This window comes from Apodemus sylvaticus, chromosome 3 (assembly GCF_947179515.1).
Source record: "Apodemus sylvaticus chromosome 3, mApoSyl1.1, whole genome shotgun sequence".
Classification (NCBI taxonomy): Eukaryota; Metazoa; Chordata; class Mammalia; order Rodentia; family Muridae; genus Apodemus; species Apodemus sylvaticus.
The window spans coordinates 70,917,881-70,937,258 of record NC_067474.1 but is presented as its reverse complement, the minus strand read 5'-3'; the positions used below and the strand labels follow the sequence as shown (position 1 = coordinate 70,937,258).

Sequence of the window (19,378 nt, the reverse complement as noted above, 5' to 3'; positions counted from 1 at the left end):
GCTTTTATAATGGAAAGCTTGTGGTGATGTGATAAGAATTTCCTTTACGGGGAGAATAGCAGCTATCTATGTACATGGACTCTTGTTGTTTAAAGGGAAAACCTAATTTGTTTTTGAAAAATGTTGTAGGAGGTTTCCCCTGTACCCTGCATTTTCGAGTAAGATATTTTATACCTGATCCCAACACACTGCAGCAGGAACAAACCAGGTAATGACCTCTTCCTCTTGGTGTTCTCTGTCCAGTATATACAAATTAGTAGCTGCTAAAAATGAACTCTTGGTTTGCTGGCTATGGACAAGTAACTTGATTGGGTATAACTTCCGACCATCATGAAGTCCAAGTAAAAATTGGATTGAAATTTTAATCACAGGTTTGTTTTTAGTTGTGGGCTATATCCCTCAGCCCCAGGCTGGTACAGTGCATGTGGGCACCCTCTCTCTCTCTCTCTGTCTCTCTCTGTCTCTCTGTCTCTCTCTCTGTCTCTCCCCCCCCCACACACCTCTATCTGGTAAGTGTTGTGAACACAGAGGTTGCTAAGTCGATTCTTGTGATTCAGGCCTGGAGTAGAGCAGTCACCCATGGGGCACATACGACATCTGATGGGCTGGAATGAAGTCCCTTGGGGATCACAAAGCTTAGCTGAAACCAGAACTTTCCACCAGGTCCCCGTTTGCAGGAGTGAGGAGGGAGAACGGGTTCTGGCTGGACCCGGCCTGTCCGCAGGGTGAATCAGCAGGGGTAGGACATTTGTGAAGCAGGTGAGGGAAGGAAGGCTGTGACAGGAGCCGTTTACCCCGCAGCACTTGCAGGCTGTGCTGGCTCTGGGTGGTCCTGGCAATGGGCTTTCTGGGTAGGGAAAGGAGGTACACTGCCTCAGGATGGGAAGCCTGGCCAGTTAGTATCCCTTTGGTGTTCTTAAGGAGGGAAGCTATCTCCCTGGGAAGAAGCAGAAGCTGTTTTGGATTATTGAATCCCATTTTATGGCAGAAAAATCTCACCAAAGAGATGCTATTAGCTCAGACATAGAATGTTCTCTCGGTTTCTTCTTTCTTCTTTTTTAATGACAATTACACATCGTATTTTAGCTTTCCATATGTTTAAAGGCCAGCTGTTGGTTTATTACTCTGTTTTTCCTCCTTCTGCATGTATTGCTTTCCCCCCACAGGGGCAGGCCTTGGGGTGGGACTGCGTTTATCACTTCGGTAAATGTGATATCTGTGTAAGGGAGGCCTAGGTGGCTCATTGGGAACCACAGTGAAGCGCGTGCTGCTTTGAATCATTTTGGAGCCTACCTTCCACTCTCTCCCCCCCCCCTCTCTCTCTCTCCCTCTCTCTCTCTCTCTCTCTCTCTCTCTCTCTCTCTCACGCACGCACGCACGCACGCACGCACTCGCACTCGCACTCACACTCACCACATTGCTCTGGACTAGGGGCAGGGTGGAGACACTCAACCCAGCATGTCATGTCACAAGTTAACTGACATAAACCTGGTGACATCATCTGTCAGTATGTGCTTTAAACTACCTCTCTGGGGTTTCCTCAGAACAGTATGAAGTAGAGTCTGGTCGAGGGATGCTTTACAGTTATATGAAGAGCCAGACACAATGCTACTACACACCTCTAATTGTTACTGGGGAGGCAGAGGCAGGAGGCTCCCTTGAGCACAGGAGTTTGAGGCTAGCCTAAGCAAGACCCTATCTCAAAAAGTCAGGATGAATACCCTTGAATAATTATGTATGCATGTTGTAACCTCTCTCTCCCTCCTCTTACCCCTCCCTCCCCCTCCTCCCCTCTCTCTCTTAAGTGACCATTGTGACCCACCAAGTTGAGTTTACCTTAACAAGTTCCAGCTCATGTCTGGTCACTGTCCTCTTCTATGTCTCATCCCTGGGTGCTGGAGCCCCGGGTGTATGGCACCCCAAATGCATGCTTAGGCTTCCAAGTGGGAAGCTTGAAGGAGGTGCTCCCAGGGCCAGCCTCATCTCATGGCCCCCCTAGTGCCCTTCTCGGCCATCAGCTTCTACACCCGTAAAGAAAGAAGCTGAGACCTGCGGAGTGAGTTTCACTCACTCCTAGTGCATCCAAGGAGCCTCCAGGGAAATGTAGAGTGGAGAGAAGCCTGTGGAGAAGTGAGGCCATCTTCAAATCCCCAGAGTAGCCGCAGGGATGGGGGGCAAGCAGGGCTACGGTGGGGAGCAGACTTTAGCTGGAGATGAGTTACAAGTCAGTTAGGTCTGTGTTACTCTTCCAAGTCACTGGTTCTGCTCTGGAATCCACCCCCACTCCGTGGCCCACTTCCCACCCTAAGGTGCACAGTGGACAGTCAGTCTGCCAATAGCCGTCTCCCCCTGAGCAGCAGGTACTAGGTATCTCTGACTCAGCAGGAATGGGGCAGCACAGTGCCCTACAGCCGGTGAGCATCTGGGACTCTTTGATCTTTTTCTTAGCATTGGTCTTGGATTCCTCCCTTAATTCACCCACTGGAGCTGGGCAGTGGTGGCGCATGCCTTTAATCCCAGCACTTGGGAGGCAGAGGCAGGTAGATTTCTGAGTTCGATGCCAGCCTGGTCTACATGAAGGTTTTTACCTATATTCTTGGCACATAGGAACTTCTTATGCTCTACGTTTGGACGTAGCCTGTCCAAAGAGTACTTTCCTATTAAGGAAATTTGGCTCCCAAGAGTCCAAGAAGGAATGCAGTGATGGTGGTGTTGATTATTTTGTTTCTTATCTAGGAAGGGGGACAAATCATTAGGGTTTTTTGTTTTTATTTTGTTTTTGTCTTTCTGAAGTTGAGGTCTGTCCCATTTTAAATTCTGTTACTGTAATAAAACACCCTAACCAAAAGCTGCATAGGGAAGGGAGGAGTTTGTTTCAGCCCACAGTTCCGAATTAAAGTCCATCACTGTAAGAAAGTGAAGGGAGAAACGTGAGGAGGTTGATCACATCACCACCCACAGTCGAGAACACACAAGTATCTGAAGCTTACTTGTGTTCAGATAGTTTCCTGCCTCCTTAGGGAATGGGGCTGCCCACAATGGGCTGGGTCCTCCCATATCAATTAACTTAATTAAGGCTGTCCTTTAGACATGCCCACAGGCCAACTGTGTAGATTATAACCCCATGGATACTTTCTTACTGGGTGATGCTAGCTTGTGTCGTACCACCACAGGATCTGGATGGAGTACACTCTCAAAGGGGGTCAAACCTTTCCAAAGTTAGACATGCCAAGTTTCTCCTGTTGATAGCTTTCCTTTCTTCTCAAGGGTACTTACACGTCTGTTTATTGTGAGCCTCCACAACTGCTGTTACATTGATAAATTTAGATCGTTCTGAGCAGCATTCCTCTTACTGACAATCTCTAATGACAGTTTGAGCTCCCTGAAGAAAATGATAAAGCCTCCTAAGTTTGGGGTGCATTCTGTGATTCTCATTTCGTTGCATGTGATTCTGTGGGCTTGATTTGGATTTGCTCTGCAAAGGACCAGGTGGCGTTTGGTGAAGGGTGCCGGAATGTTCACGTTTTCATCTGTGCCCATCAGTGCAGGTTTACCAGTGGATCATCTCTAACACCTCCCTTCTCTTCTTTCTCCCAGTATCCTTCCAGGAGCAGAGAACACTTAATTCTGGTTGAATGTGAGCCTAGATAAACATAGAAGCCAACTAGAAAGAATTGGTTATGTTCTCCTGGGTGGAAAAGATGATCCCACTACTGAGTGTCCTTATTGTGACCAGACTTTTTTTTCAACAAGAAGCTACTGAAGGGTAGAAGGGCTGGTGTTGGCTTACGATCCTAGAGGCTACCTGCCATCAGGGTAGAGGGTGTGGTTGTGAGTGTAGGGCAGCTGCTCACAGTGTACCCACGGTCAGGGAGCACAGATGAGTACCTCATCAGCTCACTTCCACCCTTTATTCTGTCCATGAGTTTATGCCTCCTAGATTGAGGGTAGGTCTTCCATCTTCACTTAAACCTTCTGGAAATGCCATCAGATACACCCAGAGGTGTGTTTCCATGGTGATCGGAAGTCCAGTCAAGTAGACAAAAAGGTTAACCACTCATGCCCATGTTCAACACAATATGGAGTGGTGCTAATTGTGTCAGAGTTAGGGTATAGATCCAAAGCTTAGGAGTGACTTCTGCAGCCCACAGAGATTGTTCTTGTTGAATATCTGTCCAGGGTAACGGGAGGCATTTTCCCAGATTGTCAATTCTGACTGTAGAGAGTTTATTGAGGTGTATGCTCGAGGCCTGCTTAATTTTGTAGTGTTATGTTTTTTATTTGCAAGTTCTTTATCATAAAGAATTTTTAATAAGTTAAAATAGAGATAGTGTTACCCAGTGAATCTGTGAGGCTGACATGAAGAAGAAAGTCACAGAGTATCAGGCTCCCAGCCCCAGACTGCACACGGGAGCTTGCGGTGCTGTTTCAAACAGCCAGGTCTCAAAATGGCCCGCTCCGTGACCTTTGTCCACCCCGAGGAATATGAGACTGGTTTGTTTAAATTGCCAGAATGATCTCTCCCCCGCCCAGCGCTTCTGCGCCTTCTGGATTAGCTTTCAGGAGGCTTCCCCTTTGTCATCTTTGGCCGGACCCTGGAATGTCAATCCCGCTTGAATCTGGGTTTTAAAAAAGAGTGGGAGATGGGAGCCAGGCGTCACATGTATGCCGTGTCCCTAAATATAAATGCCTCCATGGTGCTCCCTGGCCTCACCAGGCTGCTGATGCTTGGCCTCCTTTCCCTCTCTCTGTCCCAGGACAAAGATGCAGCCTGCCGGGCCCAGGGGCCTGTAATAGTTTGCCCCCAGGACAGCACCAGGCTTTCAAAGCTGATGCTTGCTGGTCCTGGTAACTAGGTTACCAATACTTCTCCTCCAGCTCCTGTGGTTCTTAGGCTCCAGGGAAAAGCCCAGCTGGGAGTCACACTCCAGCCAAGCTGTGATCTTCACAGACCACTTCCTCTTAGCAGTTTCACAGAACAGTGTGTGTGTACGTGTGTGTCCTGTGAGTGTGTGGGCAGCTGGTACAGACTGCTGTGGGTCCCTGTGCCTCATTGAAAGCCCATGCAGCAAGCTGGGGGGGGGGCACCCTTGGCTCCTCCCTACCCCACCCACCCCTCAGCCCTCCCTAGCACAGAGCACCCAGGCACTTTGCAAATAGTAAAACGGTATTTGCAGATGCTCCGTTTATCAAATACGTGCTTCTGATGTTCTTGCCCCCTTGTCGTCGCATTTTGAGCACTTATTAACGAACACTTTTGTTTCTCAGGCATTTGTATTTCTTACAACTGAAGATGGATGTTTGTGAAGGAAGGTAATGAGAATTTTGAATTCTTCTTTTCCTGTCAGACTAGCCGGATTCCTGGTTTTAATCTAATGAGCATGCATTCCTGGCAACAGTGTTCAATTTAAACCAAGCCTGCGTGTCAGGCTGGTTTCAGCTCCCTCCTGATTTACAGAGACTCATGATCGAGAAGCTTCATTCCACTTTACCACACTCTTATACAAGACACGCAGTGATCTTTCTGGTAAAGACTTGGGGAATTTTAAAGGGGAAGGAAAGGTTCTGAATGTAAAACAGGCCTCAGCTCAGGTAGCAAACAGGTGTAAGTTAGAGCCACTGCGAGGCAGTCATGATTTGTCTTCTCTCTGGGGGGAACTGTGTTCAGATGAGCACCTGTTTGTGAGTCAGATACAGGCTGTGTCAGTGCTTGGACAGTATCTGAAAGTGGCCAGAAAGAGAATTAAAATTCCAAACCCACAAAATCCCATCTTCCAAATCCTAGGTATCTTCTTTCTTTTAAAAAAGTTTTTTAAATTTATTACTATAGATAGAATGGACGTTTATGTGCATATGCATGCACCCATGTGCCCATGTATGTACAAAGGTATACATATGTGGAATTGATTCTCTCCTTGCACCTTTACATGGTTTCTAGCGATTGAACTTGACTCACCAAGGGGGCATTTGCAGCAAGCCCCCTTACCTACTAAGCCCTCTTGCCTGCCAGCCCCTTCACCTTATGGAGAAAAAAATAAATAAATAAACGGCAGCAAGACAATTCTTCCCCCCCCCCCCCACTTCCTCCTATGAGTTTAGTTCTACTGTAGAGGGTCATCAGAGGCCTTTGGCCAACTGTATCACGAGGAGGCTGGCAGTTGTGACTCATGATGTGAGGCAGGAAGCCCATGAGGCAAGTGAGACCCATATGGGCAATGGGAATCACAGGTGCCTAGGGTTTCAGGAGCTCTGCTGCCACGTGGCCTAGAAAAGTCTCTGTGGGGTGCTGGGGATAAGCCAGGTTTAGGGTTGGTGGAGAAAAGAGATTTCCCTGGACAGCAAAAGGCCACCCCCATTCCAGCTGGAAGCCATATGTGGATGCCTTGCAGGAAAACAGAGAGAAGGGGCTTTTCCTGCCCACTGCAGGCCTGCGTCTCACGCCCACCAGATGGAAAAGAACAGCTGCAGGGTATTAAAGCAGGCCGAGGTTATGATAAGACATCCGTCTGGAGGGATGCTGTCCGTGTGCACCAGGACAGACTGGAAGAGACCAGGGCTTCCCTGTGCTACAGTCCTGCCTGCCAGAGCCTCCTTGAAGGGGCTGGCAGAACTGTTGGCTGCTTAGTGATCACAGAGTTCAGGGCCTTCATGACTTCTGTGTATCCTTCCCCATGGTGGTAGTAGTGCACCCCTTCTCCAGCACGAACCATAGACTGGGTACTATGGGCTCCTCTTTTGTGAGATAGCCCCATTTCACTCCAGGAGAACCCTATGTTGAAATGCCCAGCTCCGCTCTTGAGCTGTTCTGCACCCATGGATACCTGGCCCAGGCTCCCTTAGAAGCAGATGCTTTGCTTTTCTGTAAATACTGTTCACCCACCCATTATGAGGCAGGTCCCAGCCTGTGCCGGCCACCAGGCCGCGGCCTCCCCTTCAGCCTTCCCATGCTCCAAACTCTGGTACTACACTGCCCTCCTTTTGGCTTTCCCAAACAAGATGCCCTGTGGGATTGCCAAAAGGAGGGCAGTGTAGTAAGATGTGGCTACATCCGGGATTCCATCCCCCTAGATAGAGCCTTGCCATTGTCATGTCTCCACCCGCTCTCAAGCTCCAAGAGTGTTGTGAGGTTGGCATTTTCCCTGAGATGCCAGCTGTGAGGTTAGCATTTTCCCTCAGATGCCAGCTCTTCTGACTTGTCTGAGTAGTCACTGGTAGCCATTGCAGTAGGATCGTCTCTCTGCAGAGACAGCTCGTCCAGGGCAGTCCCCTCCCTAGAGGCCTGAACCACAGAGACAAAGAAATGTGCACAGGAGCATGTGGAGTGAATGAGAGGAGTACAGGCTGGCCTTGTTCTCTGTTATGTATTTTAAGCACTAATCATTCTTAGGAAATTATTTTTCTTCAGTCTCCATTGGCTCTTTCTGTCTAGTATGAACCTCCATAGCCCGTTTCTAGGCTGTACCCCCAGATCCACTCAGCTGTCCATCTTGTAGCAAAGGCTAGACATTAAGTGAAGCTGTCTTAGTTGGAGACTCGTAGTCTATGTTTATCACAGTCACCCTGTTCTGAAGATGCTGTTGCTCAAAACAGATAGTGAGCAACCCTAGGACACGTCCACTGACCCAGAGACAAGGACGTCTGCGGGGACCCAGAGTTCCTCATGGGCATCAGGGGCCTTCAGATAGGGTCTGCTTCCTTCAGATGTGCCTTCAGAACCAGCGGGAACAGTGGACAGACAGGGAAACTCTTGGGGGTCAAGCAGACCACACCGGCGAGTGGGATGACTCCCATGAGGACATCACGGGCTGCCATGGAAACTACCACAGGACTGGAAGACGCTTTTAAAATCTTCTTGTCTCGTGGTGCTGGTAAGGGTGGCTCACTTTCCCACCGCTGCCCCCAGCCTTTCCCGGCCTGCTCTCTCGTTCAGCAGTGGCCCGTGCTCCAGGTCAGCTGGCAGAGCTTGAGCAGAACACAGAGTCAGGTTTGAGAGGAGGAAAGAGCAATAAGACAGGCCGAGTCGCTGAGAACAGGCGTTTGGGAGGACTGAGGTTCGCTGGCAGGAAGAACAAGGCCAGGCCACGTCTGGATTTCTTAACGGATGACAGGGAAAGAGGCAGAGATGGTTGAACCTGTCAACCTCGGCAGGGTAGGTGGGTTTAGGAATAGTCAGTAGTTAGTGAATTAAGCAATTTAATAACAGAATTACAAATGTTAAAATATAGACCTCCTCCCCCTGCCCCCTATTTTTTCCATTTTATAAGTTATCACCATTCCGGAGAGGAGGTATCTAAGAGTCCCCCAGTCTCTAGGACTTTAGGACATAGTCAGAGCCCTACAGAAAGTCTAAGTCTTTATTAGAAAGATCAAAGGCTGCATACTTACCTCAGATTCTATTTTCTCACTTCTTCTCTTACAGTGTGAGCATGCTGGCCAATGTCAGACCATTAGCTTCCTGATATTTGTTAATACTTATCATTTTAAACCAAAAATTGTGGTTTTTATCTCCAAAAACCTCTTTACTCTTTCCATGTGTCATTCGAGATTGATGTGTATCAGAGTTGCCTTTAAAATTCACTCACGTTGCTCATCAATAGTTAATGGAGAAAAGAAAGCCACAGGCTGTCTGTGATTTATGGGTGTCTGTGGTTCTTCTGACTTAGCTAATCATTCTTTCTTCTGACAGGTTAACCTGCCCTCTCAACTCAGCGGTGGTTTTAGCATCCTATGCAGTACAATGTAAGTCCTGAGGGAGGTTGACTAGGTATCACTGGCTGCTCGCTGAGGAAGGAAGTCTCTTCCCCCGGGTGCTGGGATGGAGTATATCTCTTGCTGTCTTAATAGTAAGACTTCTAACCTGAGCCATACTCCTCTTGCTTGGGGATATCAGATGGACAGTGGTGCCGGGGGAGGAATGGTGTGGCACTTCCCCCCAGGGAGCTATGAAACAGCAGACAGCTACAACCAGCTTTTTCCAGAGCCTCTGCCCAGGTATTTGGATCTGGTCTCCGTACAAACCCCGGTGGAACAATATTTATATCCCTCACCTCCTCTGAACATGGAAACCAAGACCTGGCTAGGTTAAGGAATTTGCTGGAAGGCACTTCTGCTGCTTGCTTGATACCTATCTAAAGTGCTACTGAGAGCTTACAAATTTATATTCAGAGCTTCAGTGTAGCTAATAGGTTATACACTGGTCTATGACCATTCAGAGCAGGAAGATCACAAGTTCAAAGTCATCCTCAGCTCCATAAGGCCATCCTAGACTATATGAGACCCTCTTTTAAAAATGTGTGTGTGTGTGTGTGTGTGTGTGTGAGTGTTATTTGAAGGTTTGATCCATTTAAATCTTATTTTAATATATAATCAGCATAAAAATGAATGCGCTATGTGGAGTGTGGTTCTGTTGTGTTTTGTTTTGCTTCTTAACTAAATCTTTGAACTCCAGTCTTGGTTTTGCAATTTCCACACTTTTCCGGCTGAACAAACCACACTTCACTGCAGGTGCCATGGTGGGTAGAAAGTCTGGATAGAGTTTTCTAGCCAAGGCCTTTTTTTTTTTTTAACTACAGAAGAAATCTCTTCTTCCTGTCAGCAAAATTGTGATAAATAATTAAGCATACTTGGTGTGTGATCCCGTGCAAGGTGAAACACCACTCTGCTATTCATTAGCTCTGTGGTGCCGGCCCAGAGTGCCCTGTTGGCTGTATAGAGTCATATAGTTTACCATAAGACAGAAGTCTCAGCCCACACACAGCATGGCAGGTAACTAAGAAAGCAAAATGATCAGGTCTCAGAGCAGGTGCAAGCCAAATTACTCATCTTACTGTGGCCTCAGAAGAAATTGGCAAGAAAGGAAGGAAGTCAGTCAGCCAGCCAGCCAGACACTTGGGCTACTGAGGAGGCCCCAGGTGTACTTCCTCCCTGAGCAACAAGGACAGAAACGAGAGAGGTGAAGACCGAGGCTGGTGAGCCCACAGCTTACCTGCCTACTGCACGGAGCCAGAGAACGGAGGAACCCACGACGTCAGGCATACAGCAAGCCTTTCACTGGGAAGGCACACTCAGCCCCAGCCCACCAGCCTCCTCTTCTCATGACAAAAAACTCAGAAGAGGTTGTCCTCTGGGACACATCGGCACGTTGCATCCACCGGGAAGACATGAACCAGGAGATAGGACACCAACAACAGACCAGAGAAAGTATTCCATCCAAGTCCAGCTTAGTGAACTGCTAGGTTTGTGCTTCGAAAGAGTGTGGCTGACTTCAAAGAGAGCTGCATCACCAGTCCCACCCAACACGGATGGCCTCCCTGAGCTGCACAAATGGGCCACCCCTGCAGCTAGCATTCCGCCTCCTGTGTCTGTCTGCTCCTCTTGAGATCAGGAAGAGATAGGGCAGTAGGAATGAGTGGCTGGAGTAATTCTCCTCACTCCTTCTAGGAGGGAAAGTCAATAGACTCTGTCCTGTGAGGCTCTGGGACTATAGTCACAGCTACTATGATTAAGATGGCGTCTGCCATGTCATGACACAGGGCAGTGATCTATAACACATAGCCAGAGTCAGTGTGTTCTCATCAATCTCTAGATTTGTGGCTCCCATTTCTTCTGGGCTGACTGAAGCCAGGCTTGGGTGTTCACAGCTGGAGCTCCAGCCAGAGCAGCAAGACCTTGAGGAAAGAGGATTGTGCTCAGTTTAATCGCGCTTGCGTGCCCTCTTCATCTGTCCCTGTGATGTCACCTGGCTGAACCTCAGGTTCCCACCTGTGAATGGAGGCATCTGGTCCTTATGCAACATGCCTGCTTCGGACTAAACAGTGCCTGAAGGGGCAACAGCCAAAAACCCCTTCATACTGAACCTACCCTGCTGAGTCAGTGAGAACAGGGGTGGAAGCCCTGTTCTCTGGGTCTTGATTTTCCTCTCATCTGCATGGCTTCACCTTCCAGGCCTCATGTGGCCTGGGGAGACAGCATGGACCCACCATATGAAGACCTTTCTCGTAGTCTTCACTCTCGTCATCTTTCCGTGTCAGTTCAGAAGGAAACTTTGTGTACAGAGTGGGAGCGATGACTCCTTGCATTAAAGCTCTTGCAGCCAACAAAGCCTGTCAGCCTGAGGTCAGTCAGGAAACCCACAGTGAGAGGCAAGAACTGACTCCTCAAGGTTGTCATCTGACCTCCACACGTACCATAGAGAATAACAAGTAATGTAGAGGTCGGCCGTGATAAACGGGAAGCTATCATTAGAGAAAAATTAAAGGCCTACATTTAGGACAACCTGTTCCAAGTGTGCGCCGTCGGGCTTCCCACTGTGGAGGATTGACAGAAGAGCCACTGAAGACCGTCCCAGAACCTAAAAGGCAGAAGCTGGCTGAGGCTGGAAACTCAACATTGCTGTCCTACTAGAGGGTTTAAAGTCTAAGCTCTTTATATTCCTCTGGCCTTGATAAATGCAGATACATGTATTTGCATGCTCTGCATATATTTCTTGGGTTTTGTTTTTTTCAAGACAGGGTTTCTCTGTGTAGTCCTGGCTGTCCTGGAACTCACTCTGTAGACCAGGCTGGCCTCGAACTCAGAAATCCACCTGCCTCTGCCTCCCAAGTGCTGGGATTAAAGGCGTGCACCACCACCACCTGGCTCTGCATACATTTCTTATAGGACTGATTCTTAGATATAAAATTATTGGCTCCGAATGTATACTTAGTACATTTTGTCTGGTACATTTTTTTTTCTGATACATTTTGTCAGGTTGTTTCAAGATGGTTGTCTAGTATTTAAAACCTATCTGATCTGCTAACCTAAGCAGGTTCTTATTAGATCAAGAAGTACAATGTTTGAAAGAGAAAATACTTCCAGCCCAGTGGCTGAAAATTGCTGCTGGCGAGTCAGGGGCTTGTGATGCACACAAAAAGGAAGGTTTAGGAACTATGTAGTTAACTCTCTAATGTTCCGGAGCCTCTGCCACAGCAAGCTCTGTGCCAGCCTCAGGATGAAGGGCACCACAGCTACTGGGGATGCACACAGTGTGTGCCCTCTCCTGCTTGGGGAGGGCAAGGGAGTCTAGGAAAGTATCAGAGAAGTGAGCCCCAAGAAGAGGCTCCAAGATGAAGTTAGAATAGCAAATGCAGGTCTTGCTCCGTTGGCCAGATTGATCACTTGAAACGTGGGTATGTGGGATCTCCAACTTGGGGCATGTATGTGTTCAGCAGACAATAAGACAGGCCCTGTGGTGAGACCACAAGGACTCAGGTACTGCCTTTTCTGTCTTCTTGCCTGTGTATTAAGAGTCACCCAAGTTGGGGACGGAGCAGCCCCCCACCCTCCACCCCCAGCTGGAGCCCCCAGCCCTCCCACCCCTCCTCCCTCGGGCTCTTGCAAATGCATGTGGCTGTGGCTGTTAACTGTTTCCCCCTAGTGGTTAGCCCAGAGCTCTGTGCAGGGTAGCAGTGTAAGATTTCAAGTGGAAAAAAAAAAACAAAAAACCGGCCCCGAGGGAAAGGTTCAGTGCTCTCATGTTGATCAAAATGTTGTCAGTGACTTTGCTAAAGCAAGGAGCTTATACTTTATTCCCGTTGAAGGGGAGCTGGGTGAGTATAACTAATTAAGAGGACAGACAAGCAAATAAATGACTCAGGAGGCTCTCCTTGTGTTATGGCAACCAAAAGAAAAATTAAAGAGGTTTTTGCCTTTAGGCGCAGGGAAAGCATTTGCAGCACCTTGTTGGCTTTTCTAGGAGGTCAAGAGAAGACTCAGCAGCTCACGGGACGGACAGACAGGAAATAGGGTGCTAACCTAGGTCCCTATCACCTAGGTCTTTACTCTCCTGAAAATAGCAGGGGTTAGGGGTCCCTTCTTCCTGGGTCTCAGTTCTTCCTCTTTAATGTGAATCCTGATGAAGATATATTAATGCATTCCTACCCAGCGCCCTGTAAGAGCATCCCAGTGCTATCTTTTTAAGCACACTATTGTGTTCTTAATCACCTCTGCCCCTCACCTGCCACACCCCTGCACTTACTTGGAATTTAGCCCTAAGCAGAAGTCCGGATTAGAAGCGTGTAATTGGAAGCTAATGAAGTTAGCTTAATGAAGGTTTACTTGTATTTCTTGTGATGTTATCATTGCTTGTTGATAAGGACCATACTGCTGAGGCAAGGCTAATCATGATTTTTCCCTCGTTGTGTCTTAATAGCTCATTTCGTTGTGTCTTAATAGCTCATTTCGGAGACTTTGATTCTTCCATACATCATCCAGGCTATCTTGCCGACAGCCAGTTCATACCAGATCAAAATGATGACTTTTTAAGCAAGGTGGAGTCACTCCATGAACAGCACAGGTGCTGGGACTGGGGGGGGGGGGGAGCAGGGGAGGGGAGCAGGGGTGGCTGGCAGGGCCGGGCTTAGGAACTCAGGCTGGGTATTTATAGATAACCTACCACTTTGTGTTTGATGCCGCCCATTGCCTTCCTGTGGTTTTCTGTATGTTTAACCTGGGATGGTAGCTAATGTATTTTTAGCATCACTTTCGTTTTTTATGAAGCATAAAAAAATGCCCTAGGAATTGAGGAAGATAGCTGGCCTGTTCCTCCTCCAAGATGTTATTGACCTTGGTTAATTACTCAAGGAGATGCCCATTTTCAATCTGATTGAGTGGCCTCCAAGCTGATTGATCCAGGCGCACCTTTTGTTTACCCCTTGTAATAAAACAGGCCATTCCCTCTGGTGTTGAGTAGAGAGACGGCTGGACTGGAGAGCTGACGGGTGGGAGGCCCTGGATTGAGACTGCTTTTCCTCCACTTAGGGAGTTGCCTTGGGACAAGCTTTGCCTCTACCAACTACTTCCCACTCGAGCCTCTTCCCACTCCTCACGTGACCCAGTGCTACTGTGGCAGCTGTTCTGTTCCCATTAAATGAGAACCATGCTGACCCAGGCCAGCCCTCCAGAGACATCTCATTTCTTGGGAAGGGCCATAAAAACAAAGGGCAAGTTAGCAGCGTACCTTCTCAGAGGGCGCCGCCAGCCCTTTCTCCCGGAATTGCTCCTGGGACAGAAGTCAGCATCCTAAAATAGCACAGGGCCACTGGCGTTTGAAGCCTGAGGCCACTGTTGAGAGAATAGACAAGCAGAATGATCAAAGATTACCTATTAATTGAGCAACATAGCACGACAGAGGGCAGGCATCTTGAAAGGCGATAGACAGTTTTCACTGTCGGGAGACCTCCGGGAGAGCCCACTGAGTGGGAGGGTGTCTTAGTAAAAACTGAGGGGTCCCGAGGAGGTCAGGTTCCATGGAGAAGAAGAAAAACCTGCTTCATTAGGATTTAAAGCTAGAGTGCCTACAGGGTCTGGCCCCAAGGCACTTAGTAACTGTTAATAACTTACAGAGGACTATTACAACGTTTTTCCAGGTATTTTTAATTTTTAAAAGCTCAAGGTTATATTCTCCACCTATTGGGTGAGTTTTGCATTTTCTCTTTTCTTCTGCAGTGGGCTAAAGCAGTCAGAAGCCGAATCTTGCTACATCAACATAGCTCGAACCCTTGACTTCTACGGAGTGGAGCTACATGGAGGCAGAGTATGTACCCTTTGGCTCAGAAACTATTGTAGTATTTTTAATTATGTAAGTTCGAAAACTTCCTTGGGGAATTGTTTCCCTCCCATTATCACAAACAAGATCTTTTAAAATGATACTTAGGGGCTATCGAACTGCCTCGGCTTTAAAGGCGCTTGCTCTCGCAGAAAGAAGACTGGGTTTGATTCCCAGAACTCACATGGAGTATCAAAACCTCGTTGGGAACCAGATATGCATGTGGTGCACAGGCATACATGCAGGCAAAACACTCATGCACACAAAATAATAAATGAAACAAATCTAATTTTTTTAAGAGATACTTGAAAAGTTTATTGAGTTTATCCAGGTCTTATTGGTCATTCAGTTGATGTTTTCCCCATACTTCTGAGGGATCAGGGTGTAGAAGACTAACAAACTTTCAATGGGAAAAAAATCTATTTTTTCTGTCTTAATTTTTTTTTCTTTTTAAGCAAACATGCAGCATGGTGGGTTTGGGTGCTGAGGATGTCTGTTGGCTGGTAAAATGCTTGTCTAGCATTCATGAGGCCCTGGGTTCAATTCCCACATAAGGGACAAGAGGATCAGAGTTCAAGGTCATCCTCACCTACATGGTGAGACTGAGGCCTGCGCGCGCCCTCATCTCAAAAGGGGGAAGGTGTTCAGGGGCGCATATCATTGTATTTGGTTCATGCTTAACTATTCGTTACCTTCCCCTCACCCCCACCTTTCTTTTCCTCAAATGCTCCCTTTTATAAAATATGTTTTTAAGTGGCAATTTGCTGAGCCAAAGTTTTTACTACATCTTAAGCAGTACACAGATTGGAGCTGGATACTCAAATACACTAACATGTATATGTTTGTCTATGGGGTGTGTAAGTTGTGTGTGTGTGTGTGTGTGTGTGTGTGTGTGCGCGCGCATATGTATATATTTGTGGATATAGCTAGATGCAAGGTATACAGGTGCTTATCTACCTTTATCTTTTTTTTTTAAAGGAGTGTGGTGTGTCCCATACCTCACTTCTCATATCCTCCTTTTTTTTAAGGAACTATTATATATATATATTCACACACACACACACACACACACACACACTGTAGATATCTTCAGACATACCAGAAGAGGGCATTGGATCCCATTACAGATGGTTGTGAGCCACCATGTGGTTGCTGGGATTTGAACTCAGGACCTCTGGAAGAATAGTCAGTTCTCTTAACTGCTGAGCCATCTCTCCAGTTCCTCCCCCCCCCCTTTATCTTTTAAAACATTTGTACTGAGCCTGATACCTACTGCCGGACTGCCCAGCGATCCACACACATCTCCACTTCAGTCTGGGATTACAGTCATATAAGACCATGCCTGGAGGCAAGGGATTGGAACTCAGACCTTCACATTTCCACAGCAGGCACTTGATTGCCTGAGCCCACTCCCCAGCCCTATTCAAGTGTAGTTTTGCAGAAGAAATTATGGTGGCGTGATTGTGAGATCAATAAACATTTTACATTGTGATTAGTTTAGAAGACTAATGCATGTGATCTGCTGGGCGAATTTCTGTGTCTGGGGAGACAGTTTTCTTCCAGTAGTTCCATCACCTTGGGGATTATCACTTTTCCTACTCTATAGGTGGGAAACTGATTCTCTGGTGTTATAGAGAATCACTCAGCACCTAGGTGGTCGGTGCACGGGCTCAGCACTGGCCGTCTTAGTCACTCTGATTGCTGTGAAGGGACAACCATGGCCAAGGCAATTTATAAAAGGAAACGTTTGTTGTAGCTCACTCATGGTTCCAGAGAGTTCAGTAGGGAGCATGGCAGCAGACGGCTATGTCTCTCGGGCAGTAGCTGAGAGCTACACGCTGGTCAGCAAGCATGAGGCAGAGAGTGCGTGAGAGCTAACTGGGAGTCTTGTACCAGTTTTGGTACCAGTCTTTTGAAACTGAAAGCATGCCCTGCCTCCAGTGACACACTTCCTCCCACAAGGCCCCACCTCTTAATCCTTCCCAAACATTTCTACTAACTGGGGATCAGGCATTTAAATATATAAACCTGGGCAGGGCGTGGTGGTGCATGACTTTAATCCCAGCACTCGGATCTCTGTGAGTTTGGAACCAACCTGGTCTAAAAATAGTGAGTTACAGGACTACATAGAGAGACCTTGTCTCAAAACAAACAAACCAAATAGCCCATGAGGTCTATTTTCCTTCAAACCACCACACTGACTAATCCTGTTCAACATTTTTGTGATGACACACTACCATTTCTGCCTGTCATTGGCCCAGTTATGCCCACAAAGAAACAGTTACTGAACTGAGGAGACAGCTCACTTCATAAAGTTCTTGTTGGAAAAGCAGGAGGATCTGAGCTGGAGCTCAGAACCCATAAGCCAGGCCTGGTGATCTGTGGAGACAGGAGACTCCTGGGCCACGATGGCTAGAGCTGGACCAGCTTCCCTTTGTGATGAGCTTCTGGCCTCCGTACTCACAAATATACATGTGTACCTTTGAGAATGTGCACACTAACACACATACAAACACACACACACACACACAGAGAGAGAGAGAGAGAGAGAGAGAGATTAAACACTAGCTATAGGCTACTCTTTAGGATCGCAGAAACTTAACCCAATTGGTGTTCTTAATCATCTCCATTTACAGATGAAGCCTGTGGACGTTGACTAACTGATCCAAGCTTTTTCGCCTATTTAAAAATCTACACTGCCAGGCAGTACTGGTGCACACCTTTAATCCCAGCATCTGGGAGGCAGAGGCAGAGTTGGAGACCATCCTGGTATAGAGTGAGTTATACTCACACAAGTTATACTCGTCAAGGTTACACACACACACACACACACACACACACAATCAGTTTGTCTTATGAAAACCTAAATAGGGCTGGAGAGATTGCTCAGTGATTTAAGAACACTGACTGCTTCTCCAGAGGTCTTAAATTCAAATCCCAGCAACCACATGGTAGCTCATAACCGTCTGTAATGAGATCTGATGCCCTCTTCTGGTGTGTCTGAAAACAGCTACAGTGCACTTATGTATAATAAATAAATCTTTAAAAATAAATAAATAAATGTTTAAAAATAAATATCTACACACTGTGTTTGAAACGTATAGAAACATTTGAACTTGTTTGTCTTCTGTCCTATGAGCTCTCTAACATGGGTCATAAATGGGGCAATACATTGGCTCTTGTACATTAACAGCTTTGGAATGTAACTGGTAAGTTTTAGCCCTCTTTTCAAGTTCTATTGAATATCCTTGATAGAATATTTCCAAGAACCTAGTCAGTGGCAAAATTGGAGTCCTGTCAGCCATCAGGGAAATGAACCTCTGAGGGCAGCAGGGTGTGTGCATACCAGTACTTAGGAGGTTGAGGCAGGAGGAATCTAATAACTTTTAGGCCAATCTGGGCTATTTTTACTTTGTGAGTCCTAGGCCAGCGTGGCATACATATACAGACCCTATTTCAAAAGAACATAAAAAAACATTGGTGGTTGAAAGTGTGCATTGCTCTTGTAGAGTGCCAGTGTTTGATTGCCAACCCCCACATGGTAGCCCACATCCATCATAACTCTAGAACCAAGGGCTCCAATGCCCTCCGACCTCTGACCTCTGAGGACACCAAGCACAAACAGGGTCTATTTACATGTGTAACTAAAATGAATAAACCTAATTTAAGCCACACACACACACACACACACACACACACACACACACACAGCCATTCTGGGTTTGGAGGCAGATGATCAGCTGAGATCCAACCTCAGTCCCTCCAGTTGTCAGAGGGATTGCCTACACCAGGCAGTACCTAGTGGACACTCCCATAGCTGAGTGGTACCACACAGAGTAGTTTTCAGTTGAGTTCTGTATTGTCCTTGGGTCCAGACTTCTCTTCAGGCAGTTCTTCCCACGCAGTGACTCCTCACCCAGTGTAGGCTCCTTCTCCATAGCTTCGTGCTTGCCCCTTGTGGCTTGCTTGTTGTCAGAAGCCGAAGGTGGCACACAGCTTCTCCGTGCTTCCAAGGAGAATCATGTCACTAATACTCCGAGCATGGCGGCCAGAATTGGTCACATGGTCCCTTCTGCAAAGGGAGCTGGTATGTGGGGCTGGTGTGAGAATTTAGGAAGTAGGTAACTGGAGTAAACTACCGTTATCTGAGGAAAGGTGCACACTGAACGACAATAGAATGCACGATAAGATTCAGTCCTCAGCCCACCACGCCATTCGCCCGGTGCCATTGGCCCATTCATTCCTCTTTCTACATTGTGGTGAGTGCTTGCGGCTGCTGTGTTCTTCACCACACCATTCTGGCTTTACCTACGTGTGGGATTTTTACCCTGGTGCCTAGTGCAAATACTCACAACTTCCTCTGTATCAACACCACTTCCCTGTCCAGTGTCTGTACCTCCCCTCGTTCCTTAGTTACCTGTGATGGCTCAACCCCAGTAGAAAATGAACATTTGTTACACCTGCCGAGTGCTAATCCATATCCACAGATCTGTTCTGGGTTCTTATATTCTGTACTTCAGTCTGATACAAACCTTTGAGGGTTTGTTTCCTAAATATTTTTATAATGTGAGAAGGGGAAATGGAGGGGCACCTAAGCCCCAGGGAACATAGGCTAGGAGTGGAGGGTCAGCAGTTCACACTGACTCGTAGCTGTCCCTACCGGGTGTTTGTACTTAGCAATATCTGACTGCAAACAGAAATGATGTGCCACCCAAGGAAGGCGTCCCTTTGAATGTTATTTGCTTATACTCAAGTGGATTTAAAACCATTTTAATCCTCTCTGCTTTCCTTCTG

General features: G+C 47.2%; 1 protein-coding gene across 2 annotated transcripts in view; it reads left to right on the top strand.

The window, feature by feature from the left end:
• The window catches only part of Ptpn3 (protein tyrosine phosphatase non-receptor type 3), a 109,247-nt gene that overhangs the window by 37,477 nt on the left and 52,392 nt on the right, over positions 1-19,378 (top strand). For both annotated transcript variants that reach the window (XM_052176527.1, XM_052176528.1), the window contains exons 5-9: positions 130-208; positions 5,269-5,313; positions 8,687-8,739; positions 13,213-13,333; positions 14,485-14,572. In XM_052176527.1, coding sequence (XP_052032487.1) covers positions 130-208; positions 5,269-5,313; positions 8,687-8,739; positions 13,213-13,333; positions 14,485-14,572 — 386 coding nt within the window. The remainder of the gene's footprint in view (positions 1-129; positions 209-5,268; positions 5,314-8,686; positions 8,740-13,212; positions 13,334-14,484; positions 14,573-19,378) is intronic.